We start from the raw sequence: 23,130 nt of genomic DNA on the forward strand, positions 1-23,130 counted from the left end.
GTACATCTGAGTCTGTAGAAGACCGGTGAGAGCGAATGACAGTCCGACGGGGATGCGGGCAACCACTGCTGGACACCAAGGGCAACTCTGCAGGTGAGGCCGCTCTGGGCCGTAGGGCACGGGCGAGGTGGGCCGGACTGCGCAGCTTCACCGCAGCTGTCTCCCGCTCATGGGCTGAGCACCCATGTCCTGGGTCTGGCACCCTCCTTGGAAACAGTGCTCCCTCTTGACTTACATACCTCTTCCACACATACCACGTATGTTCCTATATTTTCCACTTTTTAAAAAGTTCTATTTTGAGGGGCGCGTGGGTGGCTCCGTCTGTTAAGCGTCTGCCTTTGGCTCAGGTCATGATCCCAGGGTCCCCAGATGGAGCCCCCCATCGGGCTCCCTACTCTGCAGGGAGTCTGCTTATCCCTCTGCCTCTCCCTCTCCCCCGCCCCGCTCGTGCTCTCTCTCTGTCTCTCAAATAAATAAAATCTTTTTTAAAAAAAAGTTGTACTTTGAAAATGGGATTGTGGAGGAAGTCGGCTTTTGCTTCGAGGTCAGTTGAGGGCTTGGGGCTTGCATGCTTTGCAAAATAACGTTCAACGCAAAAGCCTGTAAAGCGAGTAATGACAGCTGAGTCCAAAGACGCACCAGACTGCTCGGCTCGGTGGGGGTCCGGAGCTCGTCGGACTTGTCGAAGGGGCGCGCTCCCTGAAACCGGTCCTGCCGCAGACCGCACCGGCCGTGCGGCCCCGGGCCGCGACCAGGCGAGCTCCTGATCGCAGCTGACTTTCCCTGAAAACGGCCTCGTTAGAGGGTGGGGATCTGGGGACCCCGAGTGCCGGACCGAGAGCCAGCCTGAGCCAAGGAGCCCATCTGGGGCCCGCGCACCGCCGCAGGACGCAGGGCGCTTACACCAGACCCTCACCTAAGATCCTCCACCCCGCCCGGAGCCCCCCGGCCCCGCCCCCGCGGCAGGAAGCCAACCAGCTCGCCCCCACCGGTTGACGTCAGGCTGGGGGGGTGGGACGGCGCCGTGCTCAGCTCCGCCCCAAAGTCCCTCCTCGCCAGGCCCGCCTCTTCCGACGCCACGCCTGCGCAGACGGTGACGCCACGGCCTTGCTTCTGCCCTCTGCGCGCGCGCGCGCGCGCGGTGGCATCGCTCCCGTGAGGCAGTGCGAGGCGCGGAGCGCGGCGGCGGGCTTCTGAGGGGCGCGAACGGAGCTTTTAGAGGTGAATGCCGCCGTCCTCTCCGTTCCGGGACCTGGGGCTGTGGGAGCGCCTCCGAGCCTCCAGCTGCCTCTTCTTTCCAGGCACCCCTGGGAACTCCTTTCAGGCGCGCGAGTAGCTGGCCGCGCGGCGCAGTCGGGGTCCGCAGGGCTTGGAGCCACGGGCGAGGGCGGGGAGTGCGAATGCAAGTGGGAGGTGGGCATCAGCGGGGAGCGAGGTGCGGGTGAGTGAGGAGCCGTCCGGTGGGGCGGGGCTGATGCGGGTAGTTCGGGAGGGGGGCGGGGAAGGGCCGCGGGCGGGTCCTCCCGGACGGGGGGCGGAGCTGCGGGCGGGTCGTCGCGCGGCTGAGACGCGGGCAGGGGCGGGGCCGTGGCGGGGGCGGGGCCTGTGGGCGGGTGGTCTCGCGCGGTTGAGAAGAGCTCCACAGTCAGCCGCGCGGGTCTGGGGTTTGTGCATTTCGCCTTTAACGGCAGTTTGGTGGCATTTGCGGGTGGCGTCCGTGTGGCACGTGTGTCTGTGCGGCCGGTCACGGTCCGTGGAGTTCCCTTAGGGAGGTCACCGTGGGTGGTTCGGCGGTGCGTTGGTTGCAAAGCAATAAATACCGCACGTGTATTGAATACTTTGTTTAGTTCTTTGGCACTTCTGAAGTGGCGGGTACTTGCATTTTGGGGTTATTTTGCTTTAGTTTTTGGTTTTGAAGTATAGTTGAGATACACCGTTGTATTAGTGTTGGGTGCACGGCGTAATGACCTGACATTTGTGTACTTTGCGAAATGGGTACCGCATTTGGTCTTAACCACCATCACCGTACAGCGTGACATTTTTCTCTTCTGTTGAGAACTTTTAAAGATCAGTCTGAGGGCGGTTCTTAAATCTTAAGCCTGATGCTGCCTGCACGAGGTTGTTGTCTCTGGACAGTGATTCCTGTGTGAATGGCGGATGCTGATTGAATCGTGGAGGTAAACATTTTGTTGACTCTTTCTCTAGAACATTACCGTGTTTCTTTCTTTTTTCTTACTTAGGAACGAGGGGTGGGGTGAAGAGGCTGCTTAGCCACGGGCTGGCTTGGACTGGTTTAGATATATTTATTTTGAGTTGAAAACTGAATGAATGAACTGATCTGCTCTGTAAGATGCAATGTATTTTTAATGACTATCTTTGGAAAGACTTTCTTGCTAATTAGGTTTTCATTATTTTTGCAGTGTTCTCAGTGATACCCTAATTGTTTATTTTGTTTATCTTGATCAGACATTTCAGCTGTAACTATCTCTGGGTTAGATGGTTCCCAGATATTCTGTGATATTTATCTGTATCGTTCTTTTACACATACAGTTCATTTATGGTCTAATACTTGTTTTTCCTCCCCTAGGAGAAGTCAGATTATAAAGTATTTTTTCTCTTCTCTATGAACTTAACATAAAATTAATTTTGTTTGTATTTGGGTTTATTTTCTAAATATCAACACCATAAACCCATATCCATTACAAAGAAATTGGGTGCTTAAACCATGAGTTGTGGAAAAGAGTTTGTGGAAACATTAAAAAAAATCAGTTATCCCAAAGCTGATACTCTTAATGGGGAAGATTTTGACTGGTTGTTTGAGACTGTTGAAGATGAATCATTTTTGAAGTGGTTTTGTGGGAATGTGAATGAACAGAATGTTTTGTCTGGAGAAGAATTGGAAGCTTTTAGCATTCTTCAAAAATCAGGCAAGCCCATCCTAGAAGGAGCAGCACTGGATGAAGTTCTTAAAACCTGCAAAACTTCTGATTTGAAGACATCTACCCCGGATGACAAAGAGTTAGAGAAATTAGAGATCGAGCTTCAAACTCTGCAGAAATTAAAGAACCTAAAAATTCAGCGACGTAATAAATGCCAGTTGATGGCTTCAGTAACAAGCCACAAATATCTGAGGTTAAACAGTAAAGAAGAAGCAGCCACTAAAAGCCTGAAGCAGAGTCAAGGAATTCTAAATTCTATGAATACTAAGATAAATAATGAACTTCAAGCTCTTACTGATGGAGTTGCTAAATTGATGACGTTCTTCAGACATTCTAATTTGGATCAAGGGACAAATCCACTAGTGTTTTTCTCTCAGTTTTCCTTGGAAAAATATCTAAGCCAGGAAGAGCAAAGTACAGCAGCATTAACTTTATATACCAAAAAACAGTTCTTTCCGGGTATACATGAAGTAGTTGAGAGTTCAAATGAAGAAAATTTTCAACTTTTAGATATACAAGCACCATCTATTTGTGATAATCAAGAAATCCTTGAGGAGAGACGGCTAGAGATGGCTAGGCTGCAGCTAGCCTACGTTTGTGCTCAACATGAGTTAATTCACTTGAAAGCAAGTAATTCGAACATGAAGTCAAGTATACAGTGGGCAGAGGAGAATCTTCATAGCCTCACTAGCAAGGTAAACATGAGGAATGAGACTGGATTCTTACAGTAATTGTTGTTCGTGTTGGAAGATACATAAATATTAAAGTACTTTAGAAAGGGGGATGAAACAAGTAATTTTCTTATTTTCTGTTTTTTCAGTGCTTGGTTTTTATGCATGTCAGTGTTTCATACAAATAGATCATCTATTCCTATCGTTAGCAGAAATGCTAATTATAACCCAATCACATTAGCTAATTAAACAAAAGTACTTTTTCTGAATTTGAAATTTCTGTTGGTTTAGATTCAGAGGACACTGAAATTCCCTCTTTTATGTTGTATGGGTAGAGCCTTGTTGCTTTGTTACAGGTGTTCTGGCCTGTTTGCTCCTTGTTTGGTGCTAATGAAGTCAGTTCAATGGACTGAAACCCTGATTTTTTTTTTTGTGGAGAATGTACAGATGTAGTGCACATACCATCTGCACTTTTGGAAAGCTAGCCTTCTTGGTAATAAAAACCGCTAGATAACTGAGTGAAAATACAGCTGAAACTGAATGCACCAAGTTAGTTCATATAACTGACAAAAACTTTGGAATAATGTGTGAAGTTCTGTCACTCTTTACAAGTGCTAAGCTCAGCTGACGGACTAGAAGAATAACTACTGGGATTATTTTAAGAAAAACTTAAATAGTGTACATTTGCATTCAGTGAGTAGTGCGCCAAGAAAAGCATGACAAGATGTCTGTTTTGGTAGCCATTACTGTTTATATGTGGTAGTAATAGCATTAAAACTGAGCGATTTACCTTTGGCTTAGTCTGCGGTTTTCCTTTTTTAAACTGATTTTGGCTTTTGTTCATATGAAATTAGTTTTTATTAGCACGTTATCTGATAACCTAAAATGGAGAGTAAAAATAATTTTAAAACTATTTCAACTTTATACTTACTGCTTTAAATGTAATTGCTTTTTCTGTGTAGGCTCCTGGCAAAGATAATTTGGATGCTAAAATTTCTAACTTGAACAGTGAGATTCTAAAACTGGAAGAACAAATCTGTCATATAAAAGATAAAAGTTTGCCTGCTGTGGTAAAAGAGAATGCCCAGTTATTGAATATGCCAGTTGTAAAGGGAGATTTTGATCTACAGATTGCTAAACAAGACTATTACACAGCAAGACAAGAGTTAGTTTTAAATCAATTGATAAAGCAAAAGGCATCTTTTGAACTTCTACAGTTATCATATGAAATTGAATTGAGAAAGCATTGGGACATATATCGTCAACTTGAAAATTTGGTTCAAGAACTTAGTCAAAGTGATACGATGCTCCACCAGCGATTAGAAATGCTAACAGACCCATCAGTATCTCAGCAGATAAATCCAAGGAATACCATTGATACCAGGGACTTTTCTACTCATAGGTATGCGTCTTTGTTTGTTTAGTAATTGTTTTTCTTTTTGTTTTTGTAAAATATTGTAGAGAATTTGAACTAATATTGTGGAAGTTTAAAACATTCTTTGCACTCTGTTTTTTGGGGTTTTTTGTTTTTGGTGTTTTTTTGCTGTTTTGTTTTGTTTTTTTAAGATTTTATTTATTTATTTGACAGGGAGAGAGCACAAGCAGGGGGAGCGGCAGGGAGAGGGAGAAGCAGACTCCCTGTGGAGCAGGGAGCCCGATAGGAGGCTCGATCCCAGGACCCTGGAATTACGACCTGAGCCAAGGCAGATGCTTAACCAACTGACCTTAACCCAGGCGTACCTGCGCTCAATTTTTGGCCCTCTATTTTCTTCTTTTTTCTCCCTTAACCGACTGACCTTAACCCAGGCACCCCTGCACTCAATTTTTGGCCCTCTGTTCTCTTCTTTCATTTTTCTTGTATATGACTCTTTCCTATTGAATATTTTGCTCCCTTTTCCCTTCATGTTAAATCTGGAAGTAGCTGTTTTAGAGCTAAGGTGGATGGGTTGGAGGAATGAATGTATATAAGGACTTATTCACCTTTAGGAACCATTATTAAGATGCCTTATTTGAGATTGAGGCAGGAGTTTTAACTACAAGGAGTTTGAGTACAGCTTGGTGTGTAGTCATAGTATTGCTAGGCAGACAACTGATTGCCTTTGGAAAAGGTGTCAGCAGAGAGAGGAGAAAACTGTTTCTTGTTAGGTTAATCAGAGAGATTCTATTGTGTAAGCAATTGATGGTATAGGAATACTAAAATTGGAGGACCAAAGTAGTCAAAGGCCTCAAAAATCTGGATCCTACTCCTGATTTTTCTCTAGTGCTAGAGGAAAATCATCTAATCCTTTTTTTTTTGTTTTAAAGATTTTATTTGAGAGAAGGAGAGAGCCAGCACGAGCAGCACGAGAGGGAGAAGGGGAGGGAGAAGCAGACTCCCTGCTGAGCAGGGAGCCCGATGTGAAGCCCAACAAGGGGCTTGATCCCAGCACCCTGGGATCAGGACCTGAGCCAAAGGCAGATGCTTAATTGCTTGAGCCACCCAGGTGTCCCTCCTTTTTTTTCTTATTAATGAGGTGAGGGGCATGGAAAGGGTAACATTGACATCATGAGCTAAGAATGGTTATCCCCTGAAATTGTGTAGTCCTGTCCCAGAAAAACAAAATTGGCAGCCTTGGACTTGAACCAGTTTTATGAAGTCTGTTGCAACTTGTTAAAATAATTAAAATAATAAAAAAATACATATTTTCGAAATTGAAGAAAAAGAACAAACCGTTTTTGTCAGAAGTATGTAGAAAATGCTGCTTCAGATTTTTCCATTTGTTCCACAGGATTTTCTGCCATTAGTATTTGAAGTGTTAAAGTGGCCTACTGGCTCATTAGGAATTTAATTCAACAGTCAAATATGGATAAGACTGGAGTAGCAAGTTTATGATTTCTGTAGCTCTTTATTGTTTACTTTTTTTTTTACATTTATAGTTTATTTTCAATTTTTCTCTTTTAAATCCACTACCATCCTATAACGATAGGTATGTGATGTGAAAAGTCTAGTCGCAGAGGTTGACTTGACCCAGGTATCAAAAGACAGCCAGAACAAAGACCTGGGTCTTCTATTTCAAGTTCATTGCTATTTCTGCTATACCATACTTATATTCTGTGAAAGAAATGTTTTCTTGGGCGGTATCTCTAAAACACACTTTGTTTGAAGTAGGGTAAAGGCAGTTAAAAATTTAAAAATATATTTAAAATTTGGGGGATGAGAAAGTGGGAAGCAGATACAGAAATTACAATATATATTTCTGTAATGAGGTAATATTTTATTTTTCTTATATATATTTTTTAAAGATTTTATTTGTTTGAGGGAGAGAGAGAGAGGGACCATGAGCAAGGGGTAAGGGTAGAGGGAGAAGGAGAAGCAGACTCCCCGCTGAGCAGGGAGCCTGATGCAGAACTGGATCCCAGGACCCTGGGATCATGACCTGAGCCGAAGGCAGACGCTTAACTGACTGAGCCACCCAGGTGCCCTGTAATGAGTTAGTATTCTAGCTGGAATGATTTTGGTTGCTTGATTTAGCAGCAGGTAGATTAGTTTTTTCCAGTTTAATATTTTTAATCTCTTACATATCCCCGAAGATGCCCAATACAGTGGATTATAATTTTGAAAATTGTACTGATTTGCGAATTTTCTCCTGTAATTTTTATTTTCACATTTTAGGCTTTATCAACTTTTAGAAGGAGAGAATAAGAAAAAGGAATTGTTTATAACCCATGGAAACCTGGAGGAAGTGGCTGAGAAATTAAAAAAGGATATTTCTTTAGTACAAGATCAGTTGGCAGTATCTACTCAGGAACGTTCTTTCTTTCTGTCCAAACTGAATAATGATGTGGACATGCTTTGTGATACTTTGTATCAAGGAGGAAATCAGCTTTTGCTTAGTGATCAGGTGGGTGTTCGCCGTAGTAACTGAAAATGCTGTAAAAAAATGTTTGTTGTAAAAGATACTACAGAAAATGTTAACAGGAAAATACTGCCGTAAATCCTATTGCCCTACTATAAATTTATTTTTTATATCCTAGTTTTTGTCCACATGTAAGTATATTTTTCAGATGGTTTTGATCAATGTACACAGAATTTTAAAAATTTACAAAATATTTCAGACATGAAAGGATATGTAATGTTTACTCTAAGAATTTAAAGAAAAATCAAACCACCCCTGTATTTTACCTGTCTCAACAAATAGAGGGCTATTATCTTTGAAGTGCTCTGTGACAGCTTGCTTCTCCTAATAGCATTTCCTTTCCTTCATCAAGGAGAACTGCACTTAATTGTATCATTTGCTTGCTTTTATTTATACTTTTATTACACATATATTTTCCTAGACTGTATTTTCTTTTTAAGATTTTATTTATTTGACAGAAGGAGAGACAGCAAGAGAGGGAGTACAAGCAGGGGGAGCGGGAGAGGGAGAGGCAGGCTTCCCGCTGAGCATGGAGCCTGATGCGGGGCTTAATCCCAGGACCCTGGGACCACGACCTGAGCCGAAGGCAGACGCTTAACGACTGAGCCACCCAGGCCCCCCGAGACTGGATATATATATATTTTTAAGATTTTATTTATTTATTTGAGAGAGAGCATGAGCACGAGCGGGAGAAGAAGACTCCCCACTGAGCAGGGAGCCCTGACATGGGCATGGGGCTCCATCCCAGGACCCTGGGATCACGACCTGAGCCAAAGTCAGACACTTAACTGACTGAGCCAGCCAGGTGCTCTGCTAAAGTGTTTATTGTTTAGTTTTATGTTTTTGAAGTTTATGTACATGGTGTCTTGTATATATTTTTTAGTAACTTGCTTGTTGATTAAGATACTGAGAGTCATCCATGTTGCTGCATGCAAAGCTCTAGCTCATTTATAGTTTTCTTTTTTTGTTTTTGTTATTTTACTTATTTATTTGAGAGAAGACCACACGTGCAGAGAGGGGCAGAAGGAGAGGGAGAGAATCTCAAGCAGACTCTCCACTGAGCTCAGAGCCCAACCTGGGGCTCAGTCTCACAACCCATGAGATCATGCCTTGAGCCAAAATCATGAGTCTGACACTTAACTGACTGAGCCACCCAGGTGCCCCTATACTTTTCTCTTTTATATAGTTAATATTCCATTTTATGAAATTCCATAACTTAATTATCTGTTATGTTGACAGACATCTAAGTTACTTTCAGTTTTTGCTGTTGTAGATTATATCGCTGTGGATGGTCTTACTGTATGTCTCACAGCTAGCTGCGCACATGTGCACGCATGCACACTCACCAAGGAGTGGAATTGCTGTGTCACAGGTTCAGTTTTCAGGGTATATCAAATTGTTTTCCAAAGTGGGTGTACCAAATTACATCAGCAGTGTCAAAGAGATTCTATTTATCCATATCCTTTTCATCACATAACATTCTCTGATTTATAAATTTCTCTCAATCTGTGGATGTAAAATAGCATCTGTTACAGGTTGTAATTTGCATTTCCCTGATTATTAAGTAGGTTGAGGCCCCTTTCAGCTGATTACTGAGATTGAGGCCTCTTTCAGTTGTTTACTGGGCATTCATCTTTTAATGAGAATTCCTTATTCATCTCCTGTGCCCATTTTTAGGTTCCTTTTTTTTTTTTTTTTTTTTTTTTTAAGATTTATTTATTTGAGAGAGAGAGGGAGTACTCGCTGGCGCAGTTGGGCGGGGGGTGTCGGTAGGGGCAGAGAGAGAGAGAGTCTTAAGTAGACTGTGTGCTGAGCACGGAGCCCTCACAACCCTGAGATCAGGACCTGAGCAAAACCAAGAATCGGCAGCCTGATCATAGGGTCGTGAGATTGAGGCCCACGTTGGGCTCTGTGCTCACCTTGGGGTCTGCTTGAGATTCTCCCTCGCCTTCTGCCCCTCCCTGCACTCACGCGTGCATGCTCTCTCTCTAAAATACATAAAATCTTTAAAAATTTTATTTGTAGGAGTTTATATATTTCAAGTGCTGATCCTTTGTCAGTTGTGTGTGTTATATATAGTCACTTTCTATTTGTAGCTTGTCTTTTTTACTTTCTTTGTTTTCAGCTTTTTTTCAGCGTTTTAATTTTTATGTAGTTTATTACTCTGTGTTTTGGCATTTTTTTATATCTTGTTTTTCCTATCTTGTTAAGGTTTGCTCTTAAAATAATGATAGTCCTTTTTAGTTTACCCTAAAGTTATGCTGTTGACTTTTAGTTCTTTATCAGGAGTTTATTTATTTTTAGGTTTTATTTATTTATTTGAGAGAGAGAGATTGCGAGCAGGGGGGAGGGGTAGAGGGAGAAGCAGAGTCCCAGCTGAGCAGGGACCCTGATGTGGGACTCAATCCCAGGACCCTGGGATCATGACCTGAGCTGAAGGCAGATGCTTAACCAACTGACCCACCCAGGTGCCCTTATGTGTGTGCTATGGGGTAGAGTTCTAGTTTTATTGTTTTTTATTTTTTTTCCCTATAAACAAAGTGTCCCATCACCATTTACTGAAGCATACAATAAAAATAAAATCCCTCTCTTTCTGGTGAAGGGAGCTTCTTATTATGAAAGAAGGGATCCTTAAGTGCTTTTTGCCTTCATGTCTCTTTTGTTAGATACTATGAACAGTACCAATTGTGAATCTTGAACTGGGTTAAGTCTAAGAGTCTTTTGGAAGACCCAGGTGATTCCTGTCTGGCCTGTAATTCTATCCAGGGGCTCTTCCACTTCTGGACCATTCTGATCTTAAGATTGTTAGTGTCCTGTGAGTCCTTGGCTTATTATGAAGATGCTCTCCCATTTGACTTCCCACTTCCTGTAGACCTTGGATTTTGATTTTTCTCCCACTCATCTTGTGAGTCTCAAGAATCATAGGTTCTAGTTTTTCAAGATTGGCAGTTGCCCTGGAGTAAAGCTGCTCCTTGACTGCTGTACCAGTCTGGGATGTTTTATGGGTTTATAGTTGCTTTGAATGTCTTGTCTCTTCATTGCTTTTAGGAAGCTTTTGTTTTGCTTGATTTTTAAAAATATTTCATTTAGCCTTTTACATTTTTTTCTTATGGGAGAATTGATTTGGATAACTAGCCTACCTTTCCTTGGAACAGGAACGCTTGTGATTCATTTTTTTAAATAATGTCTTTATTGTGGTGAAATATAGAAAATGTAAAATCATAGTTTTAACCATTTTTAAGTGTACAGTTCAGGGGCATTAAATACAAAAGTGCATTCCTATATTGCGGAACCACGACCGCTATACGCTTCCAGAGCTTTTTCATCATCCCGAATAGAAACATTAAACAATAAACAGTAACTTTTCTCTCCTTCCTCCCCAGCCCCTGATAACTTCTATCCCACTTTCTGTCTCAGTGAATTTGCCTACTCTAGGTACCTAATATAGGTGAAATCCTACAACATTTGCATGATTGAGTTTTATCCATGTTGTAGCATGTGTCAGAATTGTATTCCTTTTTATGGCTAACACCCTGTTGTGTGTTAGTAGTACATTTTGTTTATCTGTTCATCTGTTGACGGTCACTTGGGTTGTTTCCACCTTTTGGCTGTTGTGAATAGTGCTGCTCTGAACATTGGTGTACAAGTACTTGAGTCCCTGTTTTTGTTTCTTTTGGGTTTATACCTAGGAGTGAATTTGCTGGATCACATGGTAATTCTATGCTTAACTTTCTGAGGAACTGCTTGACTTACACAGCAGCTGCACCATTTTATATTCTCACCCTCAGTGCACAGGGTTCCAGTTTCTCCATATCTTTGCCTACACTTGTCATTTTCCTTTTTTAAAAAATATGTAATAGCCATCCTAACTAATAGCCAAAGGGATTAACTGATTTTGTCTTCTAGATCTATTAATTTTATAAAAACCTCCTGTGATGGCAGATTTGAAAATTTATTGTAGCTCTGTTAGTTTTTTCTTTATATTTGAGTCTTTTTATAAGTTACAGTTGGCCCTTGAACAGCATGGGTTTGAACTTTATGGGTCCGCTTGTATGCAGATTTTCTTCAATAAATAAATACAGTGCAGTACTATAAATGTATTTTCTCATAATTTTCTTAACATTTTCTTTTTTCTAGCTTGCTTTATGGTAAGATTACAGTATATAATACACATAAGATACAGCACACACAGAATATATGTTAATCAACTATATGTCAACAGTAGGCTACCAGTAGTTAAGTTTTGGGGAAGTCAAAATTTATACACAAACTTTCGACTCTACAGGAAGTTGGTGCCCTAAACCTCCCTGCCCCCCTCCCACATTGTTCAGGGTTCAGCTGTATATCTAAGTTTAAAATTGTGGTGAATTATTATCCTGGTGCTTTGAATTGCAGTGCATTGACCATTTAGTATTACATAATGATCTTCTCTATTCTTACTGTGCCTTTTGTCTTACACATCTTTTTTATTCTTCCTTTTTACTTAGCATTATGAAATAAACATTTTCACTCTGAATAATTTTAATTATTAATATTACAGTAATTTCTGTAACCAGTCCACCGTTGTTGAATATTTTTCGATAGTATTTTTGTTTGTTCTTGAACGATATTATATCTTGTGTATGTAGCTTTTTGTTGTTGAATACTTTCATTTGGATGAATTCTTGGAAGTAGGATTATTGGGTTTCTTAGGTGTGTACTTTTTTTTTTTTTTTTTTGGCTTTTGATGCTCTCATACTGCTTTTTCAAGGAGTCACACCTAGTTTAATTGCTACCAGCACTATTTAAATGTCTACTAGACACCATTGGTCATATGGTACACCATTTTATGAATTGCTAAAAACAAAAAAAACAAAAAACAAAAAACTTTCTCTGTTAAATTGGCATGGTACTTTTTTTTTTTTTTTAAAGATTTTATTTATTGGAGAGAGCACACGAGAGAGCTAGAAAGAGCATAAGCAGGGGAAGGGACAGAGGGAGAAGCAGGCTCCCCACCGAGCAGGGAGCCAGATGCGGGCCTCGATCCTAGGACCCTGGGATCACGACCTGAGCTGAAGGCAGATGCTTAACTCACTGAGCCACCCAGGCGCCCCGGCACCTTTCTTACTTAGAATTTTTATTGAATACTTACTAGAAGATATCTTTTAGGTACAGATAGATTTTTGTCAGATCCGTCTTGAATATACACATTAAATTAAATATATACAGTAAAATTTTTAAGGTATTTCAAAGCTTCACACTTAACATGCAGTTCTTCTATATAATTTTTTGACTCAAAGTTGTTGTCTTTATTTTTCTACACTATACATTAAACCCAATTAAAAAATGGGCTAAAGACTTGAATAGAGCTTTCTCCAAAGAAAACATACAAATGGCCAACAGGTATATGGATAGTTGCTCAGTGCCATTCATCATCAGGGAAATGCACATCAAAACCACAGTGAGATACCATGTTACACCTGTTAGAGTGGCTAGTAGCAAAAAAGCAAAATCAGAGGCACCTGGGTGGCTCAGTCCGTTAAGTGTCTGACTCTCGGTTTCGGTTCAGGTTGTGATCTCATGGGTCCTGGGATCAAGCCCTGGGTCTGCTTCAGGCTCTGCACTCAGTGGGGAGTCTGCTTAAGGATTCTCTCCCTCTGCCCTCCCCCCACTCACACACTTATGCATGTGCACACAGTTTGTCTCTTTCAAATAAATCTTAAAAAAAAAAAAACAAAATCAACTACATCAAAAACTAATGATGTACTGTATGGTGACTAACATAACGTAATAAAAATTGTTAAAAAAAAAAAAAGTGTTGATGAGAATGTGGAGAAATTGTACACTGCTGGTTGGAGTCCAAAATGGTGCAGCCACTGTGGAAAACGGTATGGAGTTTTCTCAAAAACTTAATGATCCATATGATCCAGTAATTCCACTTCTGGATACTTAAACAAAATAATTGAAATCAGGATCTTGATGAATTATTAACACTCCTACATCCGTTGTAGCACTGTTCCTAATAGCCAGGTTATGGAAACAACTTCAATGTCTACCAGTGGGAAAGTAGATAAAGGAGATGTGATATATACACACAAAGTATTATTCAGCCTTAATAAAAAGAAATCCTGTAATAGGTGACAACATGGATGAACCTTAAGGAAATTATGCTGAGTGAAATAAACCAGTCACAAAGACAAATAATGTATGATTCCACTTACAGAGATATCTAAAATAGTCAAACTCACAGAGGCAGAGGTAGAATGGTGGTTAGCAGGGATTGGAGAGTGGGAAATGGGTTGTTAACAGAAAGTCAGTTACGTAAGATGCATACGTTATACAGTGTTGTGCTGGTAGTTAACAGTACTGTGTTGTACTCTGAAAAATCTGTTAAGGGGGAGATCTCATGTTAAGTGTTCTTATCACAAAAAATTTTCTTAAATGGTGATAAAGCATTTCTTATGAGTGGCTAATAATAATTACATGTTGCTCTCGATTATAAAATGGTATGGGTTTCAGGTATTTTAAAATGTGAAAGATTGCATCCTAGAATCACTAAAGTATGGTGATTTCATTACAGTCCTACTGGGTGTTGTTATTTAGTGTTTTTCCCTAAAATATAAATATAAAATATAAAAATTCCATCTGTATAAATTTTAATTTGCATTTTTGTTGTTAATGAAGGATATTTTTCAATATCTGTAGCAATACTATTTTAGCAACTATTCAGATCTTTAGTACTGAAATCGAAGGTGAGATTGTAGTTTCTCTTTCAAGTTTACCAAGTTTTTCCTCAAGGGGAGACCACTTAATGTAGGTATTACTTGATTTTGTTAAAGTGTAATTGAAGAAGTACTGCTCTCTGGAACTGACATTTATGGCAGGTGTAAAGCAGTCATTCTTGAACTTGTTAATTAGAATCACCAGGGAGCCTGTTGGAGTTTGAGTAATTTAGTGTGGAGTAGGGTACAGGAATATGCATTCATAACAAGTACCCCAGGTGATTGTCATGCTCGTGGACCATGCTGAAAAGGTGCAGAAGGCTGAGATAGAGCTATAGATTTTCTCGTTGGTGATAGTGGCCGGAAATATACAGAAGTAGAATACTTGATTAGAGGGGCGCCTGGGTAGCGCAGTCGTTAAGCGTCTGCCTTCAGCTCAGGGCGTGATCCCGGCAATCTGGGATTGAGTCCCACATCAGGTTCTTCCACTGGGATCCTGCTTCTTCCTCTCCCACTCTCCCTGCTTGTGTTCCCTCTCTCGCTGGCTGGCTGTCAAATAAATAAAATCTTAAAAAAAAAAAAAAGAATACTTGATTAGAAAGCCATGGAAAGTTGTTAATAAAGAGCCTTTAATGTCAGGAAGTGAGGCATTTCAGTACGTTAAATGTGAAGGGTCTGACATGTCTAGGTTCTTTTTCTTTATTACTATTTTTTAAAGATTTTATTTATCCGTTTTAGACAGAGAGAGAGAACATGAGCATGGGGGAGAGACAGAAGGAGAAGCAGACTCCCCAGGGAGCAGGGAGCCCAGTGTGGGGCTGGATCCCAGGACCTTGGGATTATGACCTGAGCTGAAGACAGATTCTTAACCAACTGAGCCACCCAGGCAGTACCCCCCCCCAACCTTTTTAAAAATATTTTATTTATTTGAGCGAGAGAGACAGAAGGAGAGCTAGCACGAGTGGGGGCAGATGGAGAGGGAGAAGCAGTGGCGTGTCGAGGTTCCTGAGCGGAAGGATTACATGGTAAATTGGGGTTGTTGAATGTTATATGTAATTCTCTCTTCTATAACACTGAAAAAAGAAAAATGGAGATTTTTGCTGAGGTGGTTCTTTTTTATTGGTAATTGCTTCATTTCAAGTTTTTCTCAGTATCACTTTTATCTAGAGTAGACCAAGATTAGCCTAAAACGGTTGATCAATTAAGTGGAATATAAGCTCCATGAAGAAGATGGTGTTCGTTCTTCTCTCTCTAGTCTCTAAAACAGTACTTGGCATATGGTAGACATTTAGTAATATTTGTTGAATGTATGAATATGCATAACAGTTTACATATCAAGTACTCTTCAGTGAGTAACAGTTTGCTTTGAGTCCCTTAAAATTATCTGTCAAAAGCTGTTGCAATTGATCTTAAGATAGAATTTATATTAAACATACTGTAGATTTTTGAGGTCATTTATCATTAAAATCATGGGAATAATTATGTCATTTGGATTTTTTTTTTTTTTTTAAGATTTTACTTATTTAGAGGTGCCTGGGTGGCTCAGTTGTTGGGCGTCTGCCTTCAGCTTGGGTCACGTTTCTGGCGTCCTGGGATCGAGCCCCTCGTCGGGCTCCCTAATCAGTGGGGAGCCTGTTTCTTCCTTTCCACCTCCCCCCTGCTTGTGTTCCCTCTCTCACTGTCTCTGTCAAATAAATGAGTAAATAAAATCTTTTAAAAAAAATAAGATTTTATTTATTTATTTATTTATTTGTTTGAGAGGGGGGGAGGGAGCACGAGCTGGGGGAGGAGCAGAGGGAGAGGGAGAAGCAGTTTCCCTGCTCAGCAGGGTACCTGACCCAGGGCTCCATCCCAGGACTCGGAGATCATGACCTGAGCTGCCGAAGGCAGATGCTTAACCAGGCAGATGCTTAACCGACTGAGCCACCCAGGCGCCCCAATATCGTTTGGATTTTTTGTATGTAAATTACATTTTAAATTTATATTTGCTATTTCAAATAGAGCTTTTGTAGTAAAACCATTTTTATTTTCCTTTTAGGAATTAACAGAGCAGTTTCATCAAGTTGAATCCCAACTGAATAAGCTAAATCATCATCTTACTGATATTCTTGCTGATGTGAAGACAAAAAGAAAAATTTTGGCATCTAATAAACTGCATCTAATGGAAAGAGAATTATATGTATATTTTTTAAAAGATGAAGATTATCTGAAAGATATTGTGGAGAATTTAGAAAATCAATCAAAGATTAAGGCCGTTGGTCTCAAAGATTGAAATTTACTAAAAACTGAATCTTTACTACATATGCTGTATTAAGGGGAGGAATATATACCTAATAAACCCTACTAAAATTTTAAATTTGAGGCCAGTGGAACATTTCATTTAATTCAAGTATTAGATTTTTTTTTCTTCTCTATATATGTTCAAAGTACCAGTGCTTTCTATGAATTGAACATTTGCTTGGTGGCGCTTAGTTCTGGTAGCTTTTTACTTACAGGGAAAAAGCATTATTATATAATGCAAATATTTCTTAATAGAATTGGTTCTGTCTCTTCTTAGTACTTTTTTTAGAAATAGAAATTTTCTACTGTTAAATATTTTAAACCTTTGTAGAACTTTGAATCAGCATTGTTAAACCTGTGGACCTTAGTATGCAGAATAGCTAAGTCCCCTCATATTTGGCTATAAAATAAAAGCCACTCAGACTGTGTAATTCCCATAATTCCCTGCTATTGACTTTGAGACTCTGTTCCTATTTGCACCCCAAAGAATGTCAGGTGTCCTTTGGCCATTGTTCATTTTAGCAGCTGGGTCCTGGGGGCTCAAAATTTCTACGGGGTAGATCTTAACGGTACTCGGACTTCAGTGTGACTTACACATTTTGAAAGTACTGTACAAGTGGTCGCTCAGAGGATGTATAATGCTGTTTTGCTGTTTTTTTTTTTTAAAGTTTTATTTATTTATTTGACAGACATCGAGAGAACACAAGCAGGGGGAATGGGAGAGGGAGAAGCAGAGTCCCCGCTGAGCAGGGAGCCTGACGTGGGCCTCGATCCCAGCACCTTGGGATCGTGACCTGAGCCGAAGGCAGACGCTTAATGACTGAGCCACCCAGGCTGTTTAATCAGTTTTTGTGGAGTGAAAATACTTAAGGTTTAGACTGTATTAGTTGGGATACAAATGTATTATTTGGACAATTAGAAATTATTTTGGGTAATATGAGATCATTTATTTTTCAGTTATGACATCAGATGCTTCTTGAGTGCTTGATTTATATGTGGGCTGTGGTATATACCCTGTAAGCTTTATAGAGGCACAAGAAGATAGAGCTATTGCCTTCAAGAATATTCCTGCTCCAGAATATATTGCCTTTTTAATATGAAATGCCAGTCTAAATGCTTATGCATTTTAGGTGGTCTTTGTGGAATTCCTTAGGTATACCCATCAGAACCTGGGTATGCTTAGGTGACAGATAAGTCCTGATAATTTTTACAATCTGTTGAACAAAAATATTTTGCCAATTACAGTATTTATACATTATTTAAAAATGTTTATTAAGTAGATCTAAATATGCATGAAAAATTTGTAACAAATTTTGTCTAAGATTTTGGTATTAGCTCCTCATAGGTGACTTTTGTTCCTTTTTAAATTTTTTTTTCCTGAGAATTTATTTAAAATTTTTCTTTTCTCTAGTAATGTGGGAAAGTATGTCACCTGGTTTCCTCACTCTGGAACAGGCAAATCTGTTTAGATTTGTGCCAGATATGGTTGATGTATGATCAGCTGCTTGATGGTTTGTACTGTCCCTTCCAGACCTTTACCCTCTCAGCCCAGGGGCTAGTAGAGCTGAGCAGGATACACAAAATGATGTCAGGTTGTGTGTCTATCATAATTACCCAAGTCCATTAAAAATAATTTTTCTGTAATTAGATTTGTGTATTTGAAGATTATGACATAGCCATCGGTTTCAGACCTCAGGAAATATATGAGTAGGTTGCTTGCTTCAAAATTGGTTAGCTATAAAATGTATTCTTTGTTCCCTGTTTACCAGGATACTCCAGTTGAGCCTCAAACCATCTTGCTCGCTTCTTACTGTTGTATCAGTAATGATGGAGGCAACTACTACCTATTTTCTGTGGTCATTAATAGAGTAATTTGTGTGAATGCCTCTGGCTGTAGCATTTTTCAAATAACGTGTTTCTTATTTTGAAGTCTCAAAATTAATACGTGGATGTTATGTTTATCTTACGTTTAGGATTTATGAAAATGGAAAATTATGAGGCATTTATAGGCTTTGATCTCTGTAAGATACCGCTCTCCAGTGTTGCACAGAAGATTATGTCTGCTATACATTCAGGTGATTTAGTGGAGTCTGAGAATTGGAGAGAGAGTGAAAACAGTGAGTAATTTTTATAACCCTCTTTTTCTGTCTTTTGTCACCTTGAATGTTAATTATTTCTTAAGGTTTGAAAATGAAACAGCAGAATTATTCTCAGGAAACTTCTATTGTGTAGGGAGGTTCTTGCTACAGACAAATGGAGTCCAGCACCCCTTGGTTTATTCTCATTCAGTGATGATTGAGCTTCTGCTCACTAGATTTCACATTCCCTTGGCCCTTACTGCTTTAAAATGTAACACTGTCTTCCTTGTTCCAGGCATTTCTATCAGACATTGCCTGAGAATCTTTGTCGGCTGTTTAACCTCAGAAGAGCTGGGCTCTTTCACAGTGGCCCTCGCTTCAGCCTTAGCTCTTGGGTCATTGGACAGACATGGATTTGGTACTTGCTTGCTGTGTGTAGCCGATGGGAGAAGGGGGTTTGACAGTGTGTGTCTTACGCTGCCCGAGAGCTGTGAGCTCTCAGGTGTGTGTGTATGACGTCATGTCACAAAGCAGCAGTGGCGTGGGTGCGCAAGCGTGACTGAGAGATTCAGAACACCAGTTCTTTGTTTTTCTAGCAAAGCAGTTAGTTGTTGTTTGTGTCTTAATATTTAAGTCTGGGCCAATGATTTGTCGTTTCTTTTCTACAAAGTAAGTTATACGTGAGCTATAATTGAGTAATTGCGATGAAGTAATTGAGAGTATTGACAAATGCTGCAAAAGCCATGTTAGTGCAGCTTCTTGATTGAGATGTAGCAACACTGAGCTTTTCCGTCTGTTCATATTCCGGCATCTGCTGCTCATGAGCCTCATTACAAAAGTCACCGATAAATGAACTGCTAGGAAGTTTTGTGTGTCAACCTAGTGATTGATAATGTTTTGGGGGATGGGTGGATAGTAAAGAAGATAAATATTTAAACGTCAAAGAGCTTTCTCCTCTATTCTGTCTGTATACTTTCTAAAATAGCAGTGTGCACTTGACAGAGGTGGAAATGTACTTCCTTTAAAAACTGATTGGAATTTAAAAAAATATTGGTAGGAATAGTGAAATGCCTCTGGTAGCTTTAGTGTGAGTCTCTCTCGAGAAAGATTTATTGCCATCAGCCGATCTTGTGAACTCTTGTTATGCTCTTCAAATACCCTATAAAATTCTAGTTTTCATAAATTTATTGAGAGGTAATGGGAAAAGATATTTTTCTGTCAAGTGTTACTGGATTTGGAAAAAAAGTGGACTTTTCACAAAGATTCTATATTATCTGTTGCTGCACAACACTGTTACTACAAACTTAGCAACTTAAAACAAGGCACATTTGTTATCCCGCAGTTTCTGTGGGTCAGGAGTCTGGGCTCAATTCTGGTGGGCTGCAATGTGGACATGTCAGCCAGGGCGCGGGTCTCATCTGAAGCCCGAATGGGGAGGCATTTGCTTCCAGGTTAAGAAGGTTGTTGGCACATTCAGTTCCTTGTAGGCTCTTGAGACAAGAGCCTCTGTTCTCCCAAGCTCTTGGCTATAACACACCCTCCGTTTCTTTCCACGTGGTTCTCCCAAGGCACAGCTTTAGGTGATAGCAGCTTGCTTTTTCTCTGGCAAGACTGATATCACAGTCTTCTGCAACGTGATTGTGAACATCCTGTCACTGTTGCTTTTCTCTGTGGGTGAGGAGTGAGTCAGTAAGTCTCACCCACACTCAAGGCTGTGAGTACTAGGAGGCAGGGGTCATGGGGCCACCCTGGAGTCTGTTTGCTGCAGAGTCCCACCAGTTTTAGTTCTTATTTCATATGGATTTGATTAAGTTGTGTTGCTGGCGGGTTATTGATGCTGGGCCTAAGATTGAGTTGCTTCCTGGACTCGAGTCACGTGCTGAGCTGTTCCTATGTCAAACCCTTAACTGTTAAAAGGAAAATACTATAATTCCGCATTTCATTTCTAAAGCCCATTTCATACTAAATAAATATCGAACTCCTAAATCAATGAGAATAACTACAAATATTTGTTATTACAAACAAGTAAAACCAAACAACATCAGTGTTATATGTCACTTTGGGGTCTTCGTGTCATATGTGCTGGGCTGAGGGATGTCAAGATGCATATCCAGTAGGGGTTGGACTGTGTATGTCTTCTTGCTGTGAAAATACAAAATGTGCAAAAACTTAAACTGCAGTTTAATGAATGAAGATAAAGAGGACATCCATGTCATTGCATCCAAAACCTTGAAGTTTCCTTCTCAGTTAAAACTCTCTCCCTGCTCAAGGTAGGCATCATCCTGACTTGTGGCAGTCTCTTCCACTTCCTGACCACGGGCATTTTGTGTTGCTCCAGAGGCCTTTTGGGGCAGAGATTACTTGTACGCCACACCAGAGTTGGTCCTTCCCTTCAGACTACACGGCTCAGTCTCCTTGCAGTCGGGTGTGACCTGGGTTCCTGTCAGTGGGATGTGTGCTCAGGTGGCGTGTGCCATTTCCAGGACAGACCTCTTTCCTTCCCTCTGGTAGGAACCCTCCTTTTGAACTCTGCAAATGAAAACAATGTCCCAGAGGATTGTATGACGTGTTGGAAGGACCCCCGTCCTGGAGACGCTGCATGAAGCATGTCCAGCCCCCTGAGAACACTCACCTCAGAACATGAAAGGGAAATAAACTTTGTTCTTCAAGACTTTGTGTTGTTGGGTCTTTTGTGACTGTAGCTTAGCTTTGTACCTTAACCCATACACCTTTAAACTACATGAAAAGTGGGTTCATCTGACCTAAATTTTCTTTGTCATTTGATGGTTCAGTAACACTGTTGAAAGCCTTTGGTAAATACTGGGGGGAAAGGAGTTTGCAGGGAAGCTTCAGGGTTGCCAGCTGACCTGCCTCTGTATGGGGCTCTGTATAGGAGTCAGCACATGTTATCAGAAGAGGTCTCTGTTTTGTCTGAGTAGCTATAGGAATCAAGTAACGTTTTCTAGTACACATTTGTCCAAATTATTTTTCATTTTAACAGCTTAGGTGTGAATTTGGCTTTCCAGTTTAAAAAAAAAAAAAAATATATATATATATATATATAACAAAGTAATACAATTTGAGACCCCAAAGGTAAATATTTGTGAAAATCCAGTTCATAAATGTGAAAGTGTGTCTTTATCCCATCATCCAGTAGAAATCTTCAAGATTTCAAGGACAGATAACATAAAACTAAATGACCAAACAGGTTTGTCTCAGTTATCTTCATTCTAGCAAAGAGCATAATGGATAAACATGTTGTATTATTTTTATTTCTATTAAATAAACATAAAGTCCTTATATCCAGTCCCTGCCAGATGTCGGATTTCAGTCCCCACTGCCCTCATACAAGCCTGCATTCCTCCGCACTCAGATTTTGGCAGTGGCTTCCTAGTTGCTGTTCACCTTCATTATTGCCCCTTTGTCTTGCCCTCATGCCTTTGCTAGAACCAGTTCAGCTCTTCTTGCTCTCTGCAGAATTCACCTACAGAAACATCCCATGCACTCTGAGGGACCCCTGCCTGCTCTGTTCAGTCTTCTGCCCCACCACCTTCCCTCTCTTTATACCCTATTCAGATTTGACTGCAAGTTCTAAACACATAAACAGATGAGATTTTCCAATATCATCCTCTAGTTACGCTTTTCTTTCTTTCACTCAACTGAGTGGTGAAAGCATTTTACAAGGTCCTGCCAAAATACTTTTTTTTTTAGGGGCTCCTGGGTGGCTCAGGTGTTTGCGTTCGACTCAGGTTGTGATCCTGGAGTCCTGGGATCAAGCCCTGTGTGGGGTTCCCTGCTGAGCAGGGAGTCTGCGTCTCCCTCTCCCTCTGTCCCACCCACCCTGCTGGTGATATCTACTTTTTTTTAAAGACTATTAGCATGACCCGGGGGACGGGCAGGGGGAGAGGGGAAACAGGACCCCCCATACCCCCAGGTGAGTGTGGAAGCTCAATGCAGGGCTCGATCCCAGGACCCTGGGATCATGACCTGAGCTGAAGGCAGACGCTTAACCAACTGAGCCACGCAGGCGCCCTGTGAAGGAGTTTTATAAATGTTGGAAATATTTTCCTCAATATTTTTGGGAGGTTTTCATTTTTTTGATAATACTTAGGAAATTCTTTTTAAACAAAACCAAAAATATATGTTCCATAATCCCACATTTAAAAAATCTTTTCTTACATGCTTAGCACACAGGCACATCGTGAAAGTGTTCATCTGCACATGGTTTTCTTAGTTCAGGCTTTTGCTTGTTTGTTGAGCCCTCTCCCCTTGTTGCTAACCCAAGCTAATAAACTTAGTGTGTCCCCTTTATGTTTTTGTCCATTTCTTTCCATGATTGTAATTCTAGCTTGCATGTGTGACTGTGCTGTGCCATTCAGACCCCTCCCCGCTTCCAGTGGGATTGACTGAGGCCTTCCTTGCAATGGTACCACATGGGAGCTTCCCCTTCACTCAGTCCTTCACTCCCCCCATAAGCGTCCTGTGGTCGAAGCTCAGTCCGGTTCCCAGGAACCCAAGCTGCTACAGTTGGTGCCGGAAGTGGTCTGAGAAAGCACATGGGGCTT

At 40.7% G+C, this 23,130-nt stretch overlaps 2 protein-coding genes across 3 annotated transcripts in view; both read left to right on the forward strand.

The window, feature by feature from the left end:
- The first annotated feature begins 1,100 nt into the window (after nucleotides 1-1,100).
- HAUS3 (HAUS augmin like complex subunit 3) lies at nucleotides 1,101-16,563 on the forward strand. Of its 2 annotated transcripts, XM_034672211.1 has the most exons (6): nucleotides 1,191-1,221; nucleotides 2,068-2,177; nucleotides 2,588-3,634; nucleotides 4,573-5,012; nucleotides 7,263-7,491; nucleotides 16,246-16,563. In XM_034672211.1, exons 3-6 carry the CDS (start codon nucleotides 2,726-2,728, stop codon nucleotides 16,477-16,479), a joined length of 1,812 nt encoding a protein of 603 aa, XP_034528102.1. In that variant the 5' UTR covers nucleotides 1,191-1,221; nucleotides 2,068-2,177; nucleotides 2,588-2,725; the 3' UTR covers nucleotides 16,480-16,563. The 2 variants fall into 2 exon arrangements, with proteins under 2 accessions (XP_002916588.1, XP_034528102.1); XM_002916542.4 differs by lacking the exon at nucleotides 2,068-2,177 and having other exon boundaries at nucleotides 1,101-1,221.
- Nucleotides 2,073-23,130, forward strand: part of POLN (DNA polymerase nu) — a 150,804-nt gene continuing 129,746 nt past the window's right edge. The window contains 3 exon segments of the mRNA XM_034670987.1: nucleotides 2,073-2,177; nucleotides 17,899-17,998; nucleotides 18,461-18,604. Coding sequence (XP_034526878.1) covers nucleotides 17,977-17,998; nucleotides 18,461-18,604 — 166 coding nt within the window. The 5' untranslated portion in view covers nucleotides 2,073-2,177; nucleotides 17,899-17,976.

Source organism: Ailuropoda melanoleuca, chromosome 11 (genome assembly GCF_002007445.2).
Source record: "Ailuropoda melanoleuca isolate Jingjing chromosome 11, ASM200744v2, whole genome shotgun sequence".
NCBI classification, from domain to species: domain Eukaryota; kingdom Metazoa; phylum Chordata; class Mammalia; order Carnivora; family Ursidae; genus Ailuropoda; species Ailuropoda melanoleuca.

Coding starts and splice junctions, on each gene's coding strand:
- HAUS3 (XM_002916542.4), top strand. CDS start 2,726: ATGAGTTGTGGAAAAGAGTTTGTGGAAACATTAAAAAAAATCAGTTAT. Junction 3,635..4,572: donor TTCATAGCCTCACTAGCAAG/GTAAACATGAGG, acceptor TTTTCTGTGTAG/GCTCCTGGCAAAGATAATTT. Junction 5,013..7,262: donor AGGGACTTTTCTACTCATAG/GTATGCGTCTTT, acceptor TTCACATTTTAG/GCTTTATCAACTTTTAGAAG.